The following is a 15,438-nucleotide window of genomic DNA, read 5'->3' as shown; positions in this document are numbered from 1 at the left end:
CATGGCATGTGCCAGTGGCCATTTTGAATTTTCAAGCCACAGCAAGTAGTCGCCACGGCTTCTCACGTCACTTATGTGATGGTTAAGCAATAAGCCTAAAACAGCCCACGGGTTATGAAAAGGTTGTTTAACTCTAGCATAAACCACCTTTGCTGGGTTCGCATTACAGGAGAAGCTGTGGCGACTACCTGCACTACCTAACAATGGTTTTGTGAGTAGCCACTGTTAAGGTAATTATTACTGGGTGGGTTTGGATGTCATTTTAATCCCTGATGGCTTAATAAACTATGAACAGTAGCTTATTTTTTAAAGTAGTCCACAATGCCCTCCATGCGAATAGGCCAGTAAACTACTGTGCTTAGCTTATTAAACTGGTGTGTGTAATTTGACTTATCCCCCCACCCTGCTGCAGTCCTCCCGCGCAAGCACGCTGGTATCCCATCTTCCAGTGTTTAAGCCTGTTTAAACCTCCCGCGCAAGCACGCAACAGCTGTTCCCAATATCACCGTAGCGTTCTCTCTTATTTACTAAAACACAGCTGCACATTTCACCCATTGATGCTACCACAGTAGCCAGTTTCAGCTGTTCCCAATGCCTCAGTAGCGCTCTTTCCATTACACAGAGAATGTCTGCAAAGAATAGAGTGGTGATAGCGATCTGAACTGCTCTTGCCACTCAACTCTATAAACGAGCATATTAACCCACAGTGTTCCACAGACAACATGATCATGCACAAGGGGTTAAATAACCCATTCTGCAGATTACGGGTTATTAGAGTGGGTTATTTGGGGCAAATAAACCATTGTGGATTAAAAAACTCCCAAGAGACAACATGACAACCCACAATGGGTTAAATAAAGCCATTGCATTTCAATTCCTCCAGACCTCAGTGTTTACAAACTCACCTCTGAGCATTACCATGTACCTGCCAATTAAGGGTAACATTTCATGCATCTGAAGTGGACTGTGTCCACAAAAACTTGTGGCATAATAAATATGTTAAGTCTGTGAAGGTGCCTGGAGACTCTTTGTTGCTTATGTTAACACAGTTATCCCTTTGGGAACTGTCCTGGAGGGTGTCCCAGAGCCTAGGTGCAGTCTGGGTGTGATTGATGTACTTTGCAGAATTGTGCTCGGCATAAAAGTTAGTCAGACATACCTACCTTGCTTTTCATAGCTGAAGAATATGGGCCTAAGAACAACCCAGGTAAAATTTCCTTAAAAGAAAAAAAAAAGCCAATAAGGAAGAAACACAAAATCCAGGCTACTAGTTTACAAGTGTTAAAACTATAATAAGAGCTGCATTATAGTAAGACCAACACCGGTGGTAGGGTTGCATTATACCAGCGTTATCTGGTAGTGTTATGTGTTATCGCAGCAAATGCAAGCCTGAAAAGGGATTTGTACACAAGACCTGGGTTTATTTTCCTGTACATGCTGTTTCATCTTGACTAACTGAACTAGGGCTGAGCATAATGGTTTCTGAGACAGGGTTTTACTGATAAGCTACTTAGAACACTGTGCCTAAGAAAAAGGGAGAGAGAAGTATGAACAAATCTGAGGCAACAGAGAAGTATAGCGAGAAGTCTCAGCAGCCAAGATTCCAAGAACTGCTCTTCCTCACTGCTGCTGCATCTCAAATTTCCCTCCTACTTCTGCTTATTCTAGTCTAGAATGCATCCAGAGCCCGTAATTCTCAAAAGCAATTCAAAGCCTCCAAAGGTCTGAATGTAGCAAGACCGAGGTAAACGTGCCTCACTGTCAGGATAATTATTCCAGGCAGAATATAAAGCAAGAGGATGGGATCTCATGCATAGGTGAATTTTTAAGCCCATCTTTTCACTGATGTAACCCTAACTTATTCATTTATTTATTAAATTTATATACCGACCCATAGCTGAAGCTCTCTGGGCAGTTTACAAAAGTTAAAAACAGTGAACACTAAAAAAGTATACAAAACTTAAAACCATCAAAAATATAAAAACAACAGTATAAAACAACAATATCCATTTAGCTCTCCCTCGCCTGCTTTTTCCTCTTCATCATGGCACTACTTCTTCTCTCTGGAACGGATAGCTTATAAACCAAGATTCCTTTATATTTGCTGCCCTAAGGTGGTTCCTTTATATCCACTTGCTTATTTATTCAAGGTACCTCACCTGCAAGCATCAGACCCTCTTTTTCAGCAGGGATCCTCGCTGCATGACAGGTGGAAATTTAATAGGCAAGGCTTTTTTCACTAATTTCCTGATGAATTTTGGCTTGTCGTGTAAGATCACAAGGGCTTGTCCCATTATTGTTCATTATCCAGAAAAATAATTGGAATTTTAATTAAACTTCAATCCGATAATTCACAGATGCAAATAGTAAGGAAATCAATATAACCTACTTCTGAGTAAACATGTTCTGGATTAAAGTGTTAATACGAAATAGATAGCTTTTGGGGGGGGGAGGGGGGGAAAGTGAGGCAAACCTTCCCTCAGATATTTATTTGGTTAAGAAGAACAGAAGCCACATTCTTTAAGAAAGGGGAAAACCCTGCTGCATATACAGATTTTCCTGCACACTTCCTTGCCTTTGTTGGGGCCAGAGAGAGGGGATTCAACTTCCCCACATATCTGAGAACCCAAATCTTCAAAATAGAAACTGAATAAATAAACAAGGCTAACATCTTGTAGCTAGATCATGCTCTAAATTAAAGCATTAGTTGAAAAAAGCTTCAAAATATAGAAACTGGGGGAAGACTACAATACCTTATTAACATTTTATTTTGCTGAGGTAACTATTAATCTACACAAGTTCATTACTTTTCCGCTTCATCGTACACAAACATCATTTTGCAAGCTCCTGAATTTGGTTTTCTTATTCTTAATATTTGCAAAACATGAAGGGAGCATCCCAACATGAGCACCAGCCTTCTCTACTGCCCAAAGACAGAGCCAACAATATTCCTGGACAAAGAAACAGCGGTACCTGCAGGGAGCAGGCATGTGGGTCCCCAAAACACATGAAAAGGGGATAGAGTGATACATTTGTTCAGATAGGAGCTGGCTGGGCAGCAGCAAAGATAGCAAAGATGGAGATGAAGAAAGGATTAGAGTAGGAACTCCCCGCAAAGCTAAGAAGAGAGTGAGGGAAGACAATGGGCCCTGGGTTTTTGGGTCCTTTAAAATGATAAGTTGCACCTCACTGGACAGTAAAAGTTGAACTTTGCTACAGTCCTGTAGTACCTGAGAGGTTTTCAGGGCATCACATTATTTTGCTAAACCTTTGCAGCAGAAGCACCAAATATCTAATGACTTGGCAACTGGCTTTGAATAAAACAAACATTCATACCTGCATCTCTCTTCTCATTGGATATGTCCAATCCTAAGGAGAAAAGAAAAAAATATATAGTGTTCAAACATGAATATTTTTAAGTTCCAAGACCAATCAAAATAGATAATCTAAAAACTGTCAAATTCTTTGCTTCCAACTTGCCAATCTATTGACTTGGCCTCGGGATTCTTTAATAGCTTTCAGCAAAGGAACAAGGGAGGGAATCTAAATATTAGATATTTTTGCATAAAGTAATGGCAAGTGGCATTCCTAGGCTATAAAACCCTGGCAGGTTTGTAGCAAGGTGGGCATTTCCAGTTTGTATCTGGATAACATGTGCCAGGTCAGAGATGCACCTGATACCCTTTGAACTTGCCTTAGAGAAGAGCAATTTTCCAGGAAAATGTGGAAGAAGTCATAGCAGTGGTTCAGAAGCAATGTTTTTAGGTCTCAAGTCTCCAAGCTGGGTAGAAAATGGATGTGCATATAATCTTGGAAGCTTTGTGTTTTGGTTTGTTTTAAAGGATGGTGTAGAATATTGATATTATGCCAGTAATGCAGCAATTTCTAAAATTGTAATTCCCTAAATCTGACCACTCCATTCAATGTTCAATTAATGGTTTTCTCTGAAGTATGGCTGCAGCTTTGTCGTAACAGCCCAAATCCATTAATCAAGCAACACAGCCAATCCCAGCGACACTGACCCTACCCATCCTCAGCTACACCTGAGACAAGACACGAATGCTACGTAACTCTGTCTTCCTTGTGCACAGCAGCAGCAGCAGCAGCAGCAGCTCTGGCAAAATTCTTCCCCTGTGCACTTCAGCTGCTTCTCTCGTAGATCCTCTGCTGTCATTCACAGAGTGGTGGCAGCTCAGTGGGGTTGAAGAGCCTTATCCTCACATCCTCCACAGTAAGTGGAGGGTGTGAGGATAAGGCTATCAACTAATTATGATGACTATATATTACCTCCAGTATGAGGGCCGATATGCCTCTGTATGCCAATCGCTGGGAACATAAACACTCACATCCCGCTCGTGGGCTTCCCACCAGGCAAACAGAATGATGGACTAGATAGGACTTGGATCTGAACCCGCAGGGCTCTCTTGTTACGTTCTTAAGAGAGCACTCCCCAAAGCTCTGTTGCTGTTTACACTGAGGAGAAACTTAGAAAGCCTTGCTTCACACCAGAGAAAGCAGCTGAAATGCATGGGGGCAGATGGGGGAAGTTCTTACCAAATGCTGGGCCACCAGTTGCCTATCCCTGGCTTAAACTGTCCGTTCAACATTGCTTTACTAATATTGCTGACTTACTAAAAGGTTAGCAAAAGCTCCCGAGAATCAGAGGCTCTTTTCTCATTTTCAGGTAGCTGACCTTGTACATCAGCTTGCCTGCCCACGTACTATTCAGTGCAGGCTGCGGAGTAGATACCACACTGTATCAACGTGAAAGGGTTAATTACTATAAAAAAAATAATCCGAAACAAATGTCTGGTCAATTTATGGTACTAAAGCTGATTAGTCCAGCTGTGTGCACAAATAAATAAATAAACATACTATGCCCTAATTACTAGTGGCCCTAATACTACCCTTATTGTACATTCAAACTTTATAACTGAAGTCTGTTCCTTTAACGCTCCATCGAAGATGATTTACTCCATTTGTAATATATTTAATTACCGTATTTCTTCGATTGTAAGACGCACACTAATTTCAGTACCACCAACAGAAAAAAAAAATCTAAGACACACCCGCGATTCTAAGACGCAGCCCATTTTTAGAGATGTTTATATGGGGAAAAAAGTGCGTCTTAGAATCGAAGAAATGGAGTAGTAACATAATAGCATTTATTTTAAATTAGGTAGTTCTACAACTAGTAATAATAAAACGCATCAGTTAAAAGACAAAATGTGTGTTATGTCACCAAACCTCAAAAAAGCATATTTTATAGCTTTTTTATATAAAGTATATAATTAGGAAAGGATACAATGCTTGCGGCTTTATTAACTTTAAAAAAAACACAAGCAAAATGGTCATGATAGAGGTGTATAAAATTCTGCATAGTCTGGAGAAAGTGATAGAGGTTTTTCTCCCTCTCTCATAAAACTAGAGCTGGAGTAATCCAATGAAACCAAATGGTAGAAGATTTAGGACAGCCTTCCTCAACCTGGGGCGCTCCAGATGTGTTGGACTACAACTCCCAGAATGCCCCAGGTGGGGCATTCTGGGAGTTGTAGTCCAACACATCTGGAGCGCCCCAGGTTGAGGAAGGCTGATTAAGGACAAGAAAAAGGAAGTACATTTTCAAACAATGCAAGTAGGAGTGCTGGCCACCAATCTGGAAGGCTTTAAAGGGGGATTAGACAGCTACATAGATGATAGAGCGATCAACAGCTACTAACGTATTTCTTCGATTGCAAGACGCCATCGATTGTAAGACGCGCACTAATTTCAGTACCACCAACAGAGAAAAAACCCTAAGACACACCCGTGATTCTAAGACGCACCCCATTTTTAGAGGTGTTTATATGGGGGGAAAAGTGTGCGTCTTAGAATCGAAGAAATAGGGTAGTTACAATAGCTTTAAATTACCTCCAGCATCTGAGACAGTACAGTTATAAATACCAGTTGCTGGGAATAGCTTGATGCAGTTGTACGGCTGCTTTTGTGTTCATGTCCTGCTGGATGCGACAGGCCTTTGATCTGATCAAGCAGGGCTCTTATGTCTTACTCAACATTTTAAACTGTGTATATTATTTCTTAGTCATAACCATTAGCTGAATAGTGAATGATGAGCAATATGTCATGCAGGGTAATATCCACCTTAGTGAGATGATGCGATGTATGTCTGAGATCAGACATATACCAAAGAACAGGCTCAAGCATCCATAGGAACTAAAACACATCTGAAGCCTCTTTTATACTGCACATCTGCTTAGCTGCACTGCACACAGTATCACTTTTGAACAGCACAGCAAGAAACCTACACACTTTAAAAGGATTTGCTTGATTTAATTGTATAATTCTTCCTCCCAACAGCAAAATGAACTCTTAGAACAGGTTGAGTATCTTAATAGGATTTTTAAAAAAATGTGTGGACATAGTTGTTACAATCCATCTGGTCACAATTGGCAATTTACAAAGTATTTTAAATCATAGAAAACAAGTGGAAATTTTCAACATTGCCATGAAAACAGACTGCTTTCACACTCTGTCAAGCAAAAGGAACCTTAAAAATGATTACTTGTATATGGGCTATTAAAAAGCTCATATTTATACAATTAATAAGCTGGTTAATTTCAGAATCTGAAATATAGATTTGTCCACACATACCCAGCTATATACCTTCACTTCAATCCCAAACAGATTTTCCTGGAAGTGATTTTAATTTCAATGGAATATTTCCACATGTGCTCAGGATCATAACTTTAAATTAGAGACTTCCCACTGTGGGAATTTAGCAATGAGTCAGGGTGCTACTTCATAATGCAACCATATCTAAGGGCCAATAAAAACTCCTGCTACTTCTTTTGACATTTTTATCGAGCCCTGATTTTTGTCCATTAGAATTAACATTTTTACTCCTGTGTTTGTTCACAGTATGCTTCTAGAAAGACAGAAGCAACCAGCATCTATGCATAGATTTCTATTTGCAATTTGAAAAGCAAACTTCGCAAAAGATAAAAGCTTGCACATCCTAGATGCCTAGTATTATTATTAAAATACCACCCCATAGCTGAAGCTCTCTGGGTGGTTTACAAAAGTTAAAAACAGTGAACATCAAAAAAGTATACACAATTTGTTTTTTACAGCACGAAGTTAAATAATTACAAAGCTGGAAAATGTTAAAACAAGTGTCTTGCTTCATATTAAAATACAAACATATGGGTTTTGCATTGAAAATTAATTTTGGAGCACACACAATTAGTAATATTCATACGGCTGCTATAAATTCAATATTACTGATCTCCAACAGTACATATTCCTTCCAGATGAGAGTTCTGGCACTTAAATACATACCATGTAGAGAGAGAGAGAGAGAGAGAAGATATACAATCAAATTCTAATAAATACATTACATAAGAATCAGCTATTATTTATTAAGCACCTAAACAAACTAGAATGCCATACAGAAAGTAAAAGTGGCACAATTTTTCTATAACTTAAGCCCATTATTCCGTGTCCTGCACTCTGGGAGGATTGAGAAGAGTTCATGGCCCTCCTCCGCGTGACAACCTTTCAAGTCCTTGAGGAGTGCTATCATGTCTCCCCTCAATCTTCTCTTCTCCAGGCTAAACATGCCCAGTTGTTTCAGTCAATCTTCATAGGGCTTTGTTTCCAGACCCCTGATCATCCTAGTTGCCCTCCTCTGAACCCCCTCCAGCTTGTCTGCATCCTTCTTTAAGTGTGGTGCCCAGAACTGGACGCAATACTCTAGATGAGGCCTAACCAGTGCCGAATAGAGGGGAACCAGTACCATTTGTGATTTGGAAGCTATACTTCTATCAATGGAGCCCAAAATAGCATTTGCTTTTTTTGCAGCCATATCACAGTGTTGTCTCATATTCAGCTTGCGATCCTTCTTGCTTGTACTACTGTTGAGCCAAGTATCTCCCATCTTATAACTGCATTTGGTTTTTTCCCCCCTAGGTGTAGGACTTAGCATTTATTCCTATTAAATTTCATTTCATTTTCAGCCCAGTACTCCAGCCTATCAAGATCACTTCAAAGTTTATTTCTGTCTTCCAGGGTATTAGCTATCCCACCCAATTTTGTGTCATCTGCAAATTTGATAAGCGTTCCCTGCACCTCCTCGTCCAAATCATTAATAAAAATGTTGATGAGCATTTGGCCCAGGACTGATTCTGTGGTACCCCGCTCATTACCTCCTCCCAGTTTGAGGTGCCATTGATTAGCATTCTCTGATTCTGTGGCTAACTGTGGATCCACCTAATAGTTGTTCCATCTAGACCACTTTTAGCTAGTTTGCTAATCAGAATGTCATGGGGCACTTTGTCAAAAGCTTTGCTGAAGTCAAGATATATTATATCCACAGCATTCCCACAATCCACTAGGGAGTTTACCCGATCAAAGAATGAGATCAATTATTCTGGCAGGGTTTCTTCTTGACAAATTCATGTTAGCTTCTAGTAGTCACTGCATTGTTTTCAAGCTGCTTACAGACTGACTTCTTTGTAATCTGCTCCAAAAATTTCCCAGGGATTGATGTCAAAACTAACTGTTCTGTAGTTCCCAGGTTCCTCTTTCTAGTTTTTCTTTATGTCATAGCAAAATGATACTTTAATCAAGCTCCACCTATCCCAAGCTTTTGAAATGGAGTTGGTTTCATTTTGAAATCTCCCACTTTTGTAAATAGGTTAGTAACAGTACATAAATAAGTGATCAGAAAAATGTGTAACAGACACAGAATAGGGTGGGCTGTGGCCTCGTCCCTCTCTCTCTCCAGTAATCTTCATACTTAAGTCTGTGTCTAAGCCATGGCTCAGGTGCAATGCCATCAAGCTGAATTACGCTGTATACAATCAAAATTGTAATAATGTGTGGTAATCTGTGTAACTTGGAAGCGACACTTGTATTTTCACTTCCTCTATTTATTCAGCTCCAGAATATGTTGCAGTATCAGGATCTTCAAATAGTAGCGGCGGCTATGAACATTTCCCCCAACTCCTTCAGATGAGACTAAACTTTTCCCCGCAAGACTAAGATCTATCAATTGCCAGTCATGCTTTTATAACTTCAGGTCCAGCTTACTACAATGAGCTCAACATGGAGCTGTTCTTCCTCCATTCAAAGTTGAAGCTGGTGCAGAATGGAAAGACCTATCTACAATAAAGGGACAGATGGCCAAGTGTACCAACAATCCTACATCAGTTGTACAGACTTACATATTTTAGTGTACTGGGTCAAACCTATGACGTGCTTAAAGGCTTGGGATATTATATTAACCACTATCTTTCTTATCTTCCTTCACAAACAATAACGTGTTGTATTCAATGTCGGTCTGCCAGCGCAAAGCTTCTATCATTTGTAGAAATGCCATTTTGATCTGTACACAAGCGTCAATTCCAATACTTTGATTTCACTTGTTCAGACTGATGTGCAAGCCATTGCAGAAAATGTTGCACAAGTTGTTCTGCACGCTGTTGCACAAGACATTGCACATGATGTTGCACACCTCAATCAACTTCATTATACTATGTGCTGCTTGCACTAGAGATGTGTGTGTCCTATTAGCGGTTACGCAACCGTTAGCAGAGTAACACCAATTCTTGCACATATTTTTTTAGTGTAATGTCAGATATGGCCCCATGAAGCAAGCTTGGCCAGCAAGAGCATAAAAAGCAACACTCTGTGGCCATCTCTCCCCAGCATAAGAATACATTTCCTCCACAGAACTGAAAGCTCTAAATTTGTGAAACTTCTCAGTATTTGGGCAAGCGTTCATAGCTAGATATAATTATTTTAATATTTTAACTGCTTGGATACATTTAACAAGGCCAAATGCATAATCTAAGACAGCAAGCAGCATAATATATGTATCAGTAATGACAACACATATGAGAATTGCCAGAAACTAAACAAGCATAACATTTTATGGTACAAGCCAGAAGATATTGTATGCACAGCTAAGTTGGGACAATTTAAATCCCAAAAAGCAAGGACACAGAAAATGGTGCAAGTGCAGCCCTCCATGGCCAATGTCTTTGATATTCTTGCTGCACTGAGCTGGCACATGGATCATGAACGAATGACACATGCCCTTTCTCCCAGCTGTGAGACACACTCCTGCACTAGATAACAGCCCAATCTACTGGAGCTCTCCAGCCAGGCTGAGCGTAGGATTCTGCAAAAGACCATCAGAAAGTGAACTGAGTGACCAAAAGCCACAAATTACTGAATGATTTTGATTCCTGAACATTAAAGAAGTTTCATCCAAACTGATAATAACAAAGACATTATTCCTAACCTGAGAATTATCTTGAAATGAAGTCTTAATCATATTAGTTATTTCTCAACATACCTCAACTCCATGAAACAAACCTGTATTACAGAAACATCGAGCAAATGATATTCCCCCAACCCTCCTGAACACCTGGATCTCCTGCACTACATGCTTGTCTCCTCTGCCTTATGCCTGCTATCTTCATAAATGTTGAAATCCATAAAAGAAACCTTTGTCATATTGAATCGTTCACAATTATTACATCTCGTTAATTGTTCATGCACCTCCAACAATTATCTACATAACACTTTTGCCAAGTAGTTCAATACACCAAGCCTTTTCTTTTAAGGTTTGGAACCTAATTCCAACACAGCCTCCAGAACTATAGGACCTTCATTATTATTATTATTAGTAGTAGTAGTATCCCGCCTTTTGCCGAATGCTGGGCCTCAAGGCGGCCTTACAAAGTTTAAAATATACATGGGGGGGGGGAACAAAACCATAAACATTTAAAATACACAACAAAATTATAAGACATTAACATAGATGGAGGGCCAGACTATTCTCCAAAGGCCTGCTGGAACAAAAAAGTTTTAGCCTGCTTAAAGCAAACCAACTTGATCAACTACCGTATTTCTTTGAGAGCTTCAGCTATGGGGCGGTATATAAATGTAATAAATAAATTAAAAATAAATTCGAAGACACACTTTTCCCCCCATATGAACATCTCTAAAAATGGGATGCGTCTTAGAATCGCGGGTGCATTTATTTTTTCTTAGAATAAAAGCTTTTTTTCTGTTGGTGGTACTGAAATTAGTGTGCATCTTTATTTATTTATTACAATCGATTGCATCTTAGAATCGAAGAAATACGGTATATCAATTTAACTGGGGCCTGCAATAAGTCCTTTGATGTCACAGTAGATCTCTGATGTCACAGCCTTTGGTTGCTACATTCTATGATGTCAGAGAGAACGATGGAACATACTGCTGATTTGAGGCAAAGGGAAAACCTTACATTCTAAGTTTAATGGCAACTATTGTTTAATTAAATGGGGATGGCTAAACATATTTCAGTTAGATTACTCTGGATTCTGAAAGAAAATGGGGGACACTAAAATAGTAACAAAGTATAGCATGAACGTGAGGGGGTGGCGAAACAAAAAAAGAAGGACAGAATAAACTATATTTTCTATTTGTGACATTTGTATATCGTTGAAAATCCCTCAGCAGTTCACAATAATAGGGAGAGCAAATGTTGTTGAGGGGTGGCCAACGTGTCCAACTTTCAAGGGAAACGTGAAGATTTACCCCAAGCTAGGACTAAATTCTGTACATTAACTGTACATTATATGTATCTGCTAATATTTTCATGAATATGGCAGTCATTGGACACACTGCTTTGATGTATTTGGTTGTAGGAATTTATATCACTCCTTCAAATAAATTTGCAGGGCAATTCTTATGATGTAATAGTTTCTTTTAGAAATGGTCACCCCTCGTCTCTCTAGGTCAGGGGTGAGTATCTTGTGCCCCTCCAGATGTTTTGGCCTACAACTCCCAGGATCCCTCACCATTGGCTAGGGTAGCTAGAGCGGATGGGGAGTTGTAGGTCAAAACCTCTGGAGGGTCACAAGTTGCCCCCCACCTCCCGGTTCTAGGTGCTATGTAACTTTATAAAGAATTGTTACCTTAGTTTACTTGTTTTTCACATCCCTTTGCATTTCTTTTTACTTTTGTAGCTCATCTATTGGATCACAGCTGGAGAACACGTGGCCCTCCAGAAGTTGATGAACTACTAATCTCATCAGTCTTCTCCCCTAGCCAAGCTGGCTAGGGCTAATAGGAACTGGAGTCAAACATCTGGAGGGTCACAGGTTCCCCAACCCTGCATTAGACTGCTCTGGTTTGCATGATCACTGTGGCTTAAACAAGTCACAGTAACTTGTTTAAGCCATGTTTCCATTTGCCTAATTATCCACCTGGGTGAAGCTTGTCATGTCGTCCAAACCAGGGCAGCATGGCTTGTTGGAGGTAGAAACAACACCCAAATAACCCAACAGCAGCCCATGGATTATTTGAGGGTTGTTTCTCCTCCAATAAACCACGTCGCCCAGGTTCGGACAACCCAACAATAAAAGCTGCACAATAACCTGTACCTGAAAGTGGGAACCTCTGAAGGAGAAAGTGGCAGTCTTTAATATACAGAGAAGATTAACAAGGGTTGTGCAAGTGCGACTTAGGACCTCTGCATTAAATGTCAACATTAATAAAACTCTTCCAAGTTTAGGACACATGGGGTAAAAGCAAGGAAACTCTGTAGCACCTTCTGGTCCATGAAGGGATATTACAGGTTTAACCAAAAAATACCACCAAATGTCATGGGGCAACCAACAGCAACAACAATAAATCCTTCTGCTCAGGACCCCCACAAATACAGAAGGAAAAATGAGGACCTGCTAATTGTGGAGAAGGGGGTCAAAAGGCTTACAACCAAATCTAACAAGAACTCTGTATTTCTATCGTGCTGAAATGCAACCTACCTCGGGTCCAATATATAAAGTGATAACATAAGAGAATGAATGCACACATTAATGAATAAATAGAAATGGGAACAATCAATGATGCACTAACCACAGCAAGATTCCTCAGACGCCCTGCATGAGGTGGAGGGAACTAAAACAGAGGTGGGTGAAGGGGATATGGCCACAATTACAAACCCCTAAAATTGCCAGGGGTAGATAGCTGAATAATATGGATCTTCAGAAGAATAAAAAACTTAAGAATGTTCCCCCAGATAGCGGTGGGTGACTGAATTGTCATATACACCCATACATAAGAGGGTGGAATAAGCGGCAAGTTCTGGGATTTTCTTAGACAGTCCTTCCCAAACAAGTGTTCTCCATATGCGTTGGACTGCAATTACCTCCATTCTCACTGGGAATGATGGGACTTGTAGTCCAACACATTTGGAGGAGAGCCGGTGTAGCGGCTAAAGTGTTGGACTGGGAGCCGGGAGATCTGGGTTCTAGTCCCCACTAGGCCATGGAAGCTTACTGGGTGAGTTTGGGTCAGTCAGACTCTCAGCCCAACCTACCTCACAGGGTTGTTGTTGTGAGGATAAAATGGGGAGGAAGATTATGTATGTTGCCTTGGGTTCCTTGGAGGAAAAAAGGCGGGATATAAATACAATAATAATAATTTGGATGTATATGGCAGGGAAGGTTGTTCTAGAATAGTGGTCTTCAACTGGTGGGTTGCAACCCAAAAGCGGGTCCTGAAATCAGTTGAGATGGGGCCCAGCAAATATGCTGGCATGGAGAAAATTGTGGAAGAGGGTTGCATGTTTCAGGTTGGGAGTCCGAGGTAGGTCTCAGGTCCGGACCAATTCCAAGACCACTGTCCTAGGAGATACTGCAGGCGACAAGTGTAATTCTGTCCGTGTGCGGTGATAACATGGTGGGAAACTGGGAGGGAAACAAGGATGGGTCAAAAACAAACCACCCAGAGAGTTTCAGCTATGGGGCAGTATATAAATGTAACGAATTAATAATAATAATAATATTTTATTTATTTATTTAGAGTATTTTTATCCCGCACCTCAGCCAAAAGGCTCTCGGAGCGGCCTACAATGTATCAATAAAGAAGACAGTCCCTACCCTAAGACTTACATTCTAAAAAAAGACGTGACACACAAGGAAAAGTGGATGAGGAGGGAAGAGGGAGAAAATAAAAAGAAATTAAGGAGACTGTTTAGGCTGGTGGGAAGGCCCTGCTCCGTCCTCTCATCTCCCAATGGAGGGACAAACCAACAGCTCCTTCTTCCCCACAAGGTGAAGATGTTAGCCCTGTGGGGGTAGGGGTCCAACTGAAGCAGGCCCCAATGGTGCCTGCCTGCTCCAGTCTCCCTCGCATCTTCTTCCCCACAGGGTGAAGATGGCATAATAATAATAATAATAATAATAATAATAATAATAATAATAATAATAATAACGACGACGACGTCCCCTCTTAGCCCCAGGTCTAATCAGTGGAGAGAGGCGGTATCAAAGGACACCCGTGCTCCCGGGTCACTCATTCACACGCACACTGAACATAGCAGGGAGAAGGGGAAATATTCCACAAGGGGCAGAAATCAAAAGGTGGTTTCTCTGCCCTCACGACACACCCACCCCTCGCAAGTGGGACACCTGTGTGTGTGTGCGCGTGTGTGTGTGTGTGCGCGTGTGTGCCCACCTTCCTGTTTGTAGCGGGGCGTGTCTGGAGGTGTGAGGCGCCCCCCCTCGCTCCCCCCCATTTTCAGTCCTGAGGAGGAACGGGGGGAGTCACAGGGCGACGACAGAGAGACAGACGGACGGACGGGCGCGCTCGCTCGCTCTCTGTCGCGTGTCCGTGTGAACCCTCACCTCGGAGTCCTCTTTGGACTGCGGCAGCTCGGGGAAGACCGGCTTGGCGGGCTCCATGGCCGGGATGGGCCGGGCGCGGGCGCAGGCGAGGCTCGCGCCCTTCTTTCCTTCCTTGGCTCGCTCGTGTCTCCTCCTCTCTCGGGCGGTCAGCGGGGCAGAGGGCGGCGGTCGGCGGGCCTCGGCGCTCGAGCGGCGGCGGCCGCGGACCGAGGGAGAGGAGAGGGGGGAGGTGGCGGCGGCGGCGGCGGCGGCGGCGGCGGCAGCAGGGGCGGCTCGCGCCCGGCCGCCATGCTGCTGGCTGGGCTGGCTCGCGGCCCCTCCCCCCCCTCCTGAGGCGGGCGGTCACTCCCTCCCTGCCTCGCGACTTCCTTCACAAACGGCCGCGCGTGCGCGTGCGCGCGCTGCCTCCTCGCACTCTTTGGCGCGCGCTCCTCCAACCAACTGCCGCTTGCTGCCGCGAGCCGGCCGGGGGAAAGGGGGCGTGGCCCCAGGACGGCCCCATAAAAGGAGTGGGCACGGCGTGAGAGGCCCTCCCTTCTACGAGCGGAGGGGGCGGGGCCGGGCTTCAAGGTCCTTTTGGGGGCGTGTCGAGAGACAGACAGACAGACAGACGGGGAGGGGAGAGAGAGAGAGAAGAGCGCCTCCTTGGGTGGGCGCATGCGCGCAACTGGCGGAGTCTCTCCGTTCCCTCGTGCGCGAGTGGAGGAAAAGGCGAAGGAAGACCGGCGTCGAAAGCGAGGCTGCCTTTCCA

The 15,438-nt window shown here is 42.5% G+C and overlaps 1 protein-coding gene across 1 annotated transcript in view; it reads right to left on the bottom strand.

Moving 5' to 3' along the window:
* The window catches only part of STYX (serine/threonine/tyrosine interacting protein), a 32,197-nt gene extending 17,393 nt beyond the window's left edge, over positions 1–14,804 (bottom strand). The window contains exons 1-3 of the mRNA XM_063118169.1: positions 14,688–14,804; positions 3,337–3,369; positions 1,164–1,217 (exon numbers count right to left, since the gene is read on the bottom strand). Coding sequence (XP_062974239.1) covers positions 1,164–1,217; positions 3,337–3,369; positions 14,688–14,744 — 144 coding nt within the window. The 5' untranslated portion in view covers positions 14,745–14,804. The remainder of the gene's footprint in view (positions 1–1,163; positions 1,218–3,336; positions 3,370–14,687) is intronic.
* Positions 14,805–15,438: the final 634 nt, after the last annotated feature.

This window comes from Elgaria multicarinata, chromosome 2, assembly GCF_023053635.1.
Source record: "Elgaria multicarinata webbii isolate HBS135686 ecotype San Diego chromosome 2, rElgMul1.1.pri, whole genome shotgun sequence".
Classification (NCBI taxonomy): Eukaryota; Metazoa; Chordata; class Lepidosauria; order Squamata; family Anguidae; genus Elgaria; species Elgaria multicarinata.
Note: the sequence above shows the minus strand (reverse complement) of the source record. Positions and strands in the feature narration are given on the sequence as shown.